This window comes from Salmo salar, unplaced genomic scaffold, assembly GCF_905237065.1.
Source record: "Salmo salar unplaced genomic scaffold, Ssal_v3.1, whole genome shotgun sequence".
In the NCBI taxonomy this organism is placed as follows: Eukaryota; Metazoa; Chordata; class Actinopteri; order Salmoniformes; family Salmonidae; genus Salmo; species Salmo salar.
In genome coordinates, this window is record NW_025548706.1 from 85001 (window position 1) to 97500 (window position 12500).

The following is a 12500-nucleotide window of genomic DNA, read 5'->3' on the forward strand; positions in this document are numbered from 1 at the left end:
ATCTAGGGTTAGGAGAATGTATCTGGGGTTAGGAGAATGTATCTAGGGTTAGGGTTAGGAGAATGTATCTAGGGTTAGGGTTAGGAGAATGTATCTAGGGTTAGGAGAATGTATCTAGGGTTAGGAGAATGTATCTAGGGTTAGGAGAATGTATCTAGGGTTAGGAGAATGTATCTAGGGTTAGGAGAATGTATCTAGGGTTAGGGTTAGGAGAATGTATCTAGGGTTAGGAGAATGTATCTAGGGTTAGGGTTAGGAGAATGTATCTAGGGTTAGGAGAATGTATCTAGGGTTAGGGTTAGGATAATGTATCTAGGGTTAGGAGAATGTATCTAGGGTTAGGAGAATGTATCTAGGGTTAGGAGAATGTATCTAGGGTTAGGAGAATGTATCTAGGGTTAGGGTTAGGAGAATGTATCTAGGGTTAGGAGAATGTATCTAGGGTTAGGAGAATGTATCTAGGGTTAGGAGAATGTATCTAGGGTTAGGAGAATGTATCTAGGGTTAGGGTTAGAGAATGTATCTAGGGTTAGGAGAATGTATCTAGGGTTAGGAGAATGTATCTAGGGTTAGGAGAATGTATCTAGGGTTAGGGTTAGGAGAATGTATCTAGGGTTAGGAGAATGTATCTAGGGTTAGGGTTAGGAGAATGTATCTAGGTTTAGGAGAATGTATCTAGGGTTAGGAGAATGTATCTAGGGTTAGGGTTAGGAGAATGTATCTAGGGTTAGGGTTAGGAGAATGTATCTAGGGTTAGGAGAATGTATCTAGGGTTAGGAGAATGTATCTAGGGTTAGGGTTAGGAGAATGTATCTAGGGTTAGGGTTAGGAGAATGTATCTAGGGTTAGGAGAATTTATCTAGGGTTAGGAGAATGTATCTAGGGTTAGGGTTAGGAGAATGTATCTAGGGTTAGGAGAATGTATCTAGGGTTAGGGTTAGGAGAATGTATCTAGGGTTAGGAGAATGTATCTAGGGTTAGGAGAATGTATCTGGGGTTAGGAGAATGTATCTGGGGTTAGGAGAATGTATCTAGGGTTAGGGTTAGGAGAATGTATCTAGGGTTAGGGTTAGGAGAATGTATCTAGGGTTAGGAGAATGTATCTAGGGTTAGGGTTAGGAGAATGTATCTAGGGTTAGGGTTAGGAGAATGTATCTAGGGTTAGGAGAATGTATCTAGGGTTAGGAGAATGCATCTAAGGTTAGGGTTAGGAGAATGTATCTAGGGTTAGGAGAATGTATCTAGGGTTAGGGTTAGGAGAATGTATCTGAGGTTAGGAGAATGTATCTAGGGTTAGGAGAATGTATCTAGGGTTAGGGTTAGGAGAATGTATCTAGGGTTAGGGTTAGGAGAATGTATCTAGGGTTAGGAGAATATATCTAAGGTTAGGGTTAGGAGAATGTATCTAGGGTTAGGAGAATATATCTAGGGTTAGGGTTAGGAGAATGTATCTAGGGTTAGGAGAATGTATCTAGGGTTAGGAGAATGTATCTAGGGTTAGGAGAATGTATCTAGGGTTAGGAGAATATATCTAGGGTTAGGAGAATGTATCTAGGGTTAGGGTTAGGAGAATGTATCTAGGGTTAGGAGAATGTATCTAGGGTTAGGGTTAGGAGAATGTATCTGGGGTTAGGAGAATGTATCTGGGGTTAGGAGAATGTATCTGGGGTTAGGAGAATTTATAGATAATGATATTAAATCAATTGAACATGACTTAAATGTAAGACAAATACATGTGTGTGTGTGTGTGTGTGTGTGTGTGTGTGTGTGTGTGTGTGTGTGTGTGTGTGTGTGTGTGTGTGTGTGTGTGTGTGTGTGTGTGTGTGTGTGTGTGTGTGTGTGTGTGTTTAGCGGAGACCCCTATAGAGGAGTTTGCCCCTACCCCAGCGTTCCCGGCGCTGCAGTACCTGGAGTCTGTTGACTTGGAGGGCGTGGCCTGGAGGGCGGGGCTACGCACTGGGGACTTCCTCATTGAGGTAAACGCACCCCATAGAGATGTATAGAGATCACAACATTATATCTGTTCATTATACACCCCATAGAGATGTATAGAGATCGTTGTATCTGTTCTATTATTACACCCCATAGAGATGTATAGAGATCACAATGTATCTATTCATTATACACCCCATAGAGATGTATAGAGATCGTTGTATCTGTTCATTATACACCCCATAGAGATGTATAGAGATCGTTGTATCTGTTCTATTATTACACCCCATAGAGATGTATAGAGATCACAACATTATATCTATTCATTATACACCCCATAGAGATGTATAGAGATCACAACATTATATCTATTCATTATACACCCCATAGAGATGTATAGAGATCACAACATTATATCTATTCCATTATACACTCCATAGAGATGTATAGAGATCACAATGTATCTGTTCATTATACACACCATAGAGATGTATAGAGATCACAACATTATATCTATTCCATTATACACTCCATAGAGATGTATAGAGATCATTGTATCTGTTCATTATACACCCCATAGAGATGTATAGAGATCACAATGTATCTATTCATTATACACCCCATAGAGATGTATAGAGATCACAACATTATATCTATTTCATTATACACCCCATAGAGATGTATAGAGATCGTTGTATCTGTTCATTATACACACCATAGAGATGTATAGAGATCACAACATTATATCTATTCATTATACACCCCATAGAGATGTATAGAGATCGTTGTATCTATTCATTATACACTCCATAGAGATGTATAGAGATCAACTCATCCTGGCCAGTGGGGCTGAGGGGTAGATGGCTCCTCATCCTGGCCAGTGGGGCTGAGGGGTAGATGGCTCCTCATCCTGGCCAGTGGGGCTGAGGGGTAGATGGCTCCTCATCCTGGCCAGTGTGGCTGAGGGGGTAGATGGCTCATCCTGGCCAGTGGGGCTGAGGGGTAGATGGCTCCTCATCCTGGCCAGTGTGGCTGAGGGGTAGATGGCTCCTCATCCTGGCCAGTGGGGCTGAGGGGTAGATGGCTCCTCATCCTGGCCAGTGTGGCTGAGGGGAGAGATGGCTCCTCATCCTGGCCAGTGTGGCTGAGGGGGTAGATGGCTCCTCATCCCGGCCAGTGGGGCTGAGGGGTAGATGGCTCCTCATCCTGGCCAGTGGGGCTGAGGGGGTAGATGGCTCCTCATCCTGGCCAGTGGGGCTGAGGGGTAGATGGCTCCTCATCCTGGCCAGTGGGGCTGAGGGGTAGATGGCTCCTCATCCTGGCCAGTGGGGCTGAGGGGTAGATGGCTCCTCATCCTGGCCAGTGGGGCTGAGGGGTAGATGGCTCCTCATCCTGGCCAGTGTGGCTGAGGGGGTAGATGGCTCCTCATCCTGGCCAGTGTGGCTGAGGGGTAGATGGCTCCTCATCCTGGCCAGTGGGGCTGAGGGGTAGATGGCTCCTCATCCCGGCCAGTGGGGCTGAGGGGTAGATGGCTCCTCATCCTGGCCAGTGGGGCTGAGGGGTAGATGGCTCCTCATCCTGGCCAGTGGGGCTGAGGGGGTAGATGGCTCCTCATCCTGGCCAGTGTGGCTGAGGGGGTAGATGGCTCGTCATCCCGGCCAGTGGGGCTGAGGGGGTAGATGGCTCCTCATCCTGGCCAGTGTGGCTGAGGGGGTTGATGGCTCCTCATCCTGGCCAGTGTGGCTGAGGGGGTAGATGGCTCCTCATCCTGGCCAGTGGGGCTGAGGGGAGAGATGGCTCCTCATCCTGGCCAGTGGGGCTGAGGGATAGATGGCTCCTCATCCTGGCTAGTGGGGCTGAGGGGATAGATGGCTCCTCATCCTGGCCAGTGAGGCTGAGGGGAGAGATGGCTCCTCATCCTGGCCAGTGTGGCTGAGGGGTAGATGGCTCCTCATCCTGGCCAGTGTGGCTGAGGGGGTAGATGGCTCCTCATCCTGGCCAGTGGGGCTGAGGGGGTAGATGGCTCCTCATCCTGGCCAGTGTGGCTGAGGGGGTAGATGGCTCCTCATCCTGGCCAGTGGGGCTGAGGGGGTAGATGGCTCCTCATCCTGGCCAGTGTGGCTGAGGGGTAGATGGCTCCTCATCCTGGCCAGTGTGGCTGAGGGGGTAGATGGCTCCTTATCCTGGCCAGTGGGGCTGAGGGGGTAGATGGCTCCTAATCCTGGCCAGTGGGGCTGAGGGGGTAGATGGCTCCTCATCCTGGCCAGTGCCAGAGGGTGCTCCATAATATTTCAGAAGTGCCCCTGAATGTGCATTGAAATACAGTTTATGAGTCTTACACCCTAAATGCATTTGTTGCACAATTACATTTACATTTTACATTTACGTCATTTAGCAGACGCTCTTATCCAGAGCGACTTACAAATTGGTGCATTCACCTTATGATATCCAGTGGAACAACCACTTTACAATAGTACATCTATATATTTTTTTTGGGGGGGGGTTACAAGGATTACTTTATCCTATCCCAGGTATTCCTTAAAGAGGTGGGGTTTCAGGTGTCTCCGGAAGGTGGTGATTGACTCCGCAGTCCTGGCATCGTGAGGGAGCTTGTTCCACCATTGGGGTGCCAGAGCAGCGAACAGTTTTGACTGGGATGAGCGGGAAATGTGCTTCCGCAGAGGTAGGGGGGCCAGCAGGCCAGAGGTGGATGAACGCAGTGCCCTTGTTTGGGTGTAGGGCCTGATCAGACCCTGAAGGTACGGAGGTGCTGTTCCCCTCACAGCTCCGTAGGCAAGCACCATGGTCTTGTAGCAGATGTGAGCTTCAACTTTAAGCCAGTGGAGAGAGCGGAGGACCGGGGTGACGTGAGAGAACTTGTGAAGGTTGAACACCAGACGGGCTGCGGGGTTCTGAATGAGTTGTAGGGATTTAATGGCACAGGCAGGGAGCCCCGCCAACAGCGAGTTGCAGTAATCCAGACAGGAGATGACAAGTGCCTGGATTAGGACCTGCGCCGCTTCCTGTGTAAGGCAGGGTCGTACTCTGCGAATGTTGTAGAGCATGAACCTACAGGATCGGGTCACCGCCTTGATGTTAGCGGAGAAACGACAGGGTGTTGTCCAGGGTCACGCCAAGGCTCTTAGCACTCTGGGAGGAGGACACAATGGAGTTGTCAACCGTGATGGCGAGATCATGGAACGGGCGGTCCTTCCCCAGGAGGAAGAGCAGCTCTGTTTTGCCGAGGTTCAGCTTGAGGTGGTGATCCGTCATCCACACTGATATGTCTGCCAGACATGCAGAGATGCGATTCACCACCTGGTTATCAGAAGGGGGAAAGGAGAAGATTAATTGTGTGTTGTCTGCGTAGCAATGATAGGAGAGACCATGTGAGGATATGACAGAGCCAAGTGACTTGGTGTATAGCGAGAATAGGAGAGGGCCTAGAACTGAGCCCTGGGGGACACCAGTGGTGAGAGCACGTGGTGCGGAGTCAGATTCTCGCCACGCCAGCTGGTAGGAGCGACCTGTCAGGTAGGACACAATCCAAGAGTGAGCCGCGCCGGAGATGCCCAACTCGGAGAGGGTGGAGAGGAGGATCTGATGGTTCACAGTATCAAAGGCAGCAGATAGGTCTAGAAGGATAAGAGCAGAGAGAGAGTTAGCTTTAGCAGTGCGGAGAGCCTCCGTGACACAGAGAAGAGCAGTCTCAGTTGAATGACCAGTCTTGAAACCTGAGTGATTTGGATCAAGAAGGTCATTCTGAGAGAGATAGCAGGAGAGCTGGCCAAGGACGGCACGTCCAAGAGTTTTGGAGAGAAAAGAAAGAAGGGATACTGGTCTGTAGTTGTTGACATCGGACGGATTGAGTGTAGGTTTTTTCAGAAGGGGTGCAACTCTCGCTTTCTTGAAGACGGAAGGGACGTAGCCAGCGGTCAAGGATGAGTTGATGAGCGAGGTGAGGTAAGGGAGAAGGTCTCCAGAAATGGTCTGGAGAAGAGAGGAGGGGATAGGGTCAAGCGGGCAGGTTGTTGGGCGGCCGACCGTCACAAGTCGGAAGATTTCATCTGGAGAGAGAGGGGAGAAAGAGGTCAAAGCACAGGGTAGGGCAATGTGAGCAGGACCAGCGGTGTCGTTTGACTTAACAAACGAGGATCGGATGTCGTCAACCTTCTTTACAAAATGGTTGACGAAGTCATCCGCAGAGAGGGAGGAGGGGGGGAGGAGGATTCAGGAGGGAGGAGAAGGTGGCAAAGAGCTTCCTAGGGTTAGATGCAGATGCTTGGAATTTAGAGTGGTAGAAAGTGGCTTTAGCAGCAGAAACAGAAGAGGAAAATGTAGAGAGGAGGGAGTGAAAGGATGCCAGGTCCGAAGGGAGGCTAGTTTTCCTACATTTCCGCTCGGCTGCCCGGAGCCCTGTTCTGTGAGCTCGCAATGAGTCGTCAAGCCACGGAGCAGGAGGGGAGGACCGAGCCGGCCGGGAGGATAGGGGACATAGAGAGTCAAAGGATGCAGAAAGGGAGGAGAGGAGGTTTGAGGAGGCAGAATCAGGAGATTGGTTGGAGAAGGATTGAGCAGAGGGAAGAGATGATAGGATGGAAGAGGAGAGAGTAGCAGGAGAGAGAGAGCGAAGGTTGCGACGGCGCAATACCATCTGAGTAGGGGCAGAGTGAGTAGTGTTGGAGGAGAGCGAGAGGGAAAAGGATACAAGGTAGTGATCGGAGACTTGGAGGGGAGTTGCAGTGAGATTAGTAGAAGAACAGCATCTAGTGAAGATGAGGTCAAGCGTATAGCCTGCCTTGTGAGTAGGGGGGGACGGTGAGAGGGTGAGGTCAAAAGAGGAGAGGAGTGGAAAGAAGGAGGCAGAGAGGAATGAGTTAAAGGTAGACGTAGGGAGGTTAAAGTCACCCAGAACTGTGAGGGGTGAGCCATCCTCAGGAAAGGAACTTGTCAAGGCGTCAAGCTCATTGATTAACTCTCCAAGGGAACCTGGAGGGCGATAAATGGTAACGATGTTAAGCTTGAATGGGCTAGTGACTGTGACAGCATGGAATTCAAAGGAGGAGATAGACAGATGGGTCAGGGGAGAAAGAGAGAATGTCCACTTGGGAGAGATGAGGATTCCAGTGCCACCACCCCGCTGACCAGATGCTCTCGGGGTATGCGAGAACACGTGGGCAGACGAGGAGAGAGCAGTAGGAGTAGCAATGTTATCTGTGGTAATCCATGTTTCCGTCAGCGCCAAGAAGTCGAGGTGCTGGAGGGTAGCATAGGCTGAGATGAACTCTGCCTTGTTGGCCGCAGATCGGCAATTCCAGAGGCTGCCGGAGACCTGGAACTTCACGTGGGTCGTGCGCGCTGGGACCACCAGGTTAGAGTGGCAGCGGCCACGCGGTGTGAAGCGTTTGTATGGCCTGTGCAGAGAGGAGAGAACAGGGATAGACAGACACATAGTTGACAGGCTACAGGAGAGGCTACGCTAATGCAAAGGAGATTGGCATGAAAATTAACTAAACAACTGGGGAAGCGAGAGAGCAGGGCCTCCCTCACTAACCTTTCACTGAAACACTCAAATATAACTTTTCCAACTTCCACTTTAGAAATTCTAATTGATGTAAACTACAGTGGTTCAATGTTTCCAGGAATAGGCTCAAACTTAGTTTATTCAGCTAGATAACTTAGTACAGTATTCTTCCGTGAAACCCACCCAGTGCACCGTGTCCTATGACGCCGTAGCTAACTAGCATGCTAGCATCCAATAACACACGGTTAGCATCCAATAACACACGGTTAGCACCAATAACACACGGTTAGCATCCAATAACACACGGTTAGCATCCAATAACACACGTTTAGCATCCAATAACACACGGTTAGCATCCAATAACACACGGTTAGCACCAATAACACACGGTTAGCATCCAATAACACACGGTTAGCATCCAATAACACACGGTTAGCATCCAATAACACACGGTTAGCACCAATAACACACGGTTAGCATCCAATAACACACGGTTAGCATCCAATAACACACGGTTAGCATCCAATAACACACGGTTAGCACCAATAACACACGGTTAGCACCAATAACACACGGTTAGCACCAATAACACACGGTTAGCATCCAATAACACACGGTTAGCATCCAATAACACACGGTTAGCATCCAATAACACACGGTTAGCATCCAAGAACACACGGTTAGCACCAATAACACACGGTTAGCACCAATAACACACGGTTAGCATCCAATAACACACGGTTAGCATCCAATAACACACGGTTAGCATCCAATAACACACGGTTAGCACCAATAACACACGGTTAGCACCAATAACACACGGTTAGCATCCAATAACACACGGTTAGCATCCAATAACACACGGTTAGCACCAATAACACACGGTTAGCATCCAATAACACACGGTTAGCATCCAATAACACACGGTTAGCATCCAATAACACACGGTTAGCATCCAATAACACACGGTCCAATAACACACGGTTAGCATCCAATAACACACGGTTAGCATCCAATAACACACGGTTAGCACCAATACTTGGTTACAACAAACTACCAATGGATCATTCGTGTCCGTGTCTAGTTCATAACGCAGAAGTAATTAAACGTTGGCTAGCTAACACAAAGTCAGTCCTGCTAGCTACACAAGTGGACTACACATCACGAATGTCGTAAAGGTTTTCAATTCAAGATAGATGTCATTATGCACAATTTATCAAACTGTCAGAATAGGAACCAAATGAACCATACAACCTCCTTGGCTAATTCTAGGCGTAAGACACCCCAAAACACTCAATATATCACTAAATATTCAAAATATCAGCATAATATAGATGTCTTTTAAGTTCGCCTACAGCATTGTAAATTCCCCTTCCTGAGCTCAGGACCTAGTCAATCCAATCACAGAGAACCTTTACGATGTCACCTCAATGAAAGAACCAAATCAATAATGTAAACGTTAGGTTGTAATTGTTTTGCTGCAGGCTACACACATTATCATGATGAAACTGTATGAAATTATATCCTATGTTATGTAAGCTAGTTGGACAGAAAACGGAATATTGTCACCCTATGTGTAATAGCATAGCAAGCAACATATGCTAACAGACATAAGAGTTACACTGGGCTATTTCATTACATGCATAATGTTATACTCATAAAGAGATGACATAATATTATACTCATAAAGAGATGACATCATATTATACTCATAAAGAGATGACATAATATTATACTCATAAAGAGATGACGTAATATTATACTCATAAAGAGATGACATAATGTTATACTCATAAAGAGATGACATAATGTTATACTCATAAAGAGATGACATCATATTATACTCATAAAGAGATGACATCATATTATACTCATAAAGAGATGACATAATGTTATACTCATAAAGAGATGACATAATGTTATACTCATAAAGAGATGACATCATATTATACTCATAAAGAGATGACATCATATTATACTCATAAAGAGATGACATAATGTTATACTCATAAAGAGATGACATAATGTTATACTCATAAAGAGATGACATCATATTATACTCATAAAGAGATGACATCATATTATACTCATAAAGAGATGACATAATATTATACTCATAAAGAGATGACATAATGTTATACTCATAAAGAGATGACATAATGTTATACTCATAAAGAGATGACATAATGTTATACTCATAAAGAGATGACATAATATTATACTCATAAAGAGATGACATAATATTATACTCATAAAAAGATGACATCATGTTATACTCATAAAGAGATGACATCATATTATACTCATAAAGAGATGACATCATGTTATACTCATAAAGAGATGACATCATGTTATACTCATAAAGAGATGACATCATGTTATACTCATAAAGAGATGACATCATATTATACTCATAAAGAGATGACATAATGTTATACTCATAAAGAGATGACATAATATTATACTCATAAAGAGATGACATAATGTTATACTCATAAAGAGATGACATAATATTATACTCATAAAAAGATGACATCATGTTATACTCATAAAGAGATGACATCATGTTATACTCATAAAGAGATGACATCATATTATACTCATAAAGAGATGACATCATGTTATACTCATAAAGAGATGACATCATGTTATACTCATAAAGAGATGACATCATATTATACTCATAAAGAGATGACATAATGTTATACTCATAAAGAGATGACATCATATTATACTCATAAAGAGATGACATCATATTATACTCATAAAGAGATGACATCATATTATACTCATAAAGAGATGACATCATGTTATACTCATAAAGAGATGACATCATGTTATACTCATAAAGAGATGACATCGCTGCATACCTTTATCTTTTACCCGTTTCTCCTCTTCTTCTTTCCTCCATCTCCTAACCTGATGGCGTAGACCTTTTCTGATCCATTTGTGTTGATTTAGCACTCGAGCACCAATACATTACCCATCCCCCAACACTGTCAACCAAGAGTCCAGACTACATTACCCATCCCCCAACACTGTCAACCAAGAGTCCAGACTACATTACCCATCCCCCAACACTGTCAACCAAGAGTCCAGACTACATTACCCATCCCCCAACACTGTCAACCAAGAGTCCAGACTACATTACCCATCCCCCAACACTGTCAACCAAGAGTCAAGACTACATTACCCATCCCCCAACACTGTCAACCAAGAGTCCAGACTACATTACCCATCCCCCAACACTGTCAACCAAGAGTCCAGACTAAACCAGTTCACCTGGTGGTGTGCAGACTGGTTTTATATTATTCTGAACCATTTCACACAAACCAGAAAAAAAATGCAACAATATGTCTGTGAAACTATATATTCACAGTATTATAAATGAATTGTGGTTTATTTGTTTGCATTTCGTAGTGTGTCTGATTTTACTATTTGCATTAGTACTGTACAAAGTTAGAGGTGCTCTGTTTGATAGATTCCCCTCCCCTCCTACCTCGGGCTTCCAGAGGGGAGACCTGAGGTCAACCTCCCCCTCCTCCTACCTCGGGATTCCAGAGGGGAGACCTTAGGTCAACCTCCCCCTCCTCCTACCTCGGGCTTCCAGTGGGGAGACCTGAGGTCAACCTCCCCCCTCCTCCTACCTCGGGCTTCCAGAGGGGAGACCTGAGGTCAACCTCCCCCCTCTTCCTACCTCGGCCTTCCAGAGGGGAGACCTGAGGTCAACCTACCCCCCTCTCCCTACCTCGGGCTTCCAGAGGGGAGACCTGAGGTCAACCTCCCCCCTCCTACCTCGGGTTTCCAGAGGGGAGACCTGAGGTCAACCTCCCCCTCCTACCTCGGGATCCAGAGGGGAGACCTGAGGTCAACCTCCCCCCTCCTACCTCGGGATTCGAGAGGGGAGACCTGAGGTCAACCTACCCCCTCCTCTCCTACCTCGGGCTTCCAGAGGGGAGACCTGCGGTCAACCAACCCCCCCTCCCCTACCTCGGGCTTCCAGAGGGGAGACCTGAGGTCAACCTCCCCCCTCCTACCTCGGGATTCCAGAGGGGAGACCTGAGTTCAACCTCCCCCCCTCCTACCTCGGGCTTCCAGAGGGGAGACCTGAGGTCAACCTTCCCCCCTCTCCTTACCTCGGGCTTCCAGAGGGGAGACCTGAGGTCAACCTCCCCCCCTCCTACCTCGGGATCCAGAGGGGAGACCTGAGGTCAACCTCCCCCCCTCTACCTCGGGCTTCCAGTGGGGAGACCTGAAGTCAACCTCCCCCCTCCCCTCGCGGCCCTCCTCATCTCGTACTTCTGAGTGGGAGACCTTCCCAGGCAGTAGCCCACTCCAACCAGGTTAATTGACCCACAGTCCCACACGGTGACATGATATAATTGACGTGATGTGCAAATGAGCGATAGAAAAACGATCGCGCAAATGTCACCATTCCAAAATTTTTTGTGCGGGTCCCCGACAAGATGCCGCCCCAGGAGGCTGCCCATGTCTCCTCAGGAGGCTGCCCATGTCTCCTCAGGAGGCTGCCCATGTCTCCTCAGGAGGCTGCCCATGTCTCCTCTGGAGGCTGCCCATGTCTCCTCAGGAGGCTCAGGAGGCTGCCCATGTCTCCTCAGGAGGCTCAGGAGGCTGCCCATGTCTCCTCAGGAGGCTGCCCATGTCTCCTCTGGAGGCTGCCCATGTCTCCTCAGGAGGCTGCCCATGTCTCCTCAGGGTGCTGCCCATGTCTCCTCTGGAGGCTGCCCATGTCTCCTCAGGAGGCTCAGGAGGCTGCCCATGTCTCCTCAGGAGGCTGCCCATGTCTCCTCAGGAGGCTGCCCATGTCTCCTCTGGAGGCTGCCCATGTCTCCTCAGGAGGCTCAGGAGGCTGCCCATTTCTCCTCAGGAGGCTGCCCATGTCTCCTCAGGGTGCTGCCCATGTCTCCTCTGGAGGCTGCCCATGTCTCCTCTGGAGGCTGCCCATGTCTCCTCTGGAGGCTGCCCATGTCTCCTCAGGAGGCTGCCCATGTCTCCTCAGGAGGCTCAGGAGGCTGCCCATGTC

The 12500-nt window shown here is 47.6% G+C and overlaps 1 protein-coding gene across 1 annotated transcript in view; it reads left to right on the top strand.

Annotated features, from left to right (window-relative positions):
- Window positions 1-12500, top strand: part of LOC106594232 (SH3 and multiple ankyrin repeat domains protein 3) — a 106940-nt gene that overhangs the window by 49037 nt on the left and 45403 nt on the right. Inside the window, 1 exon segment of the mRNA XM_045712670.1 lies at window positions 1852-1976. Coding sequence (XP_045568626.1) covers window positions 1852-1976 — 125 coding nt within the window.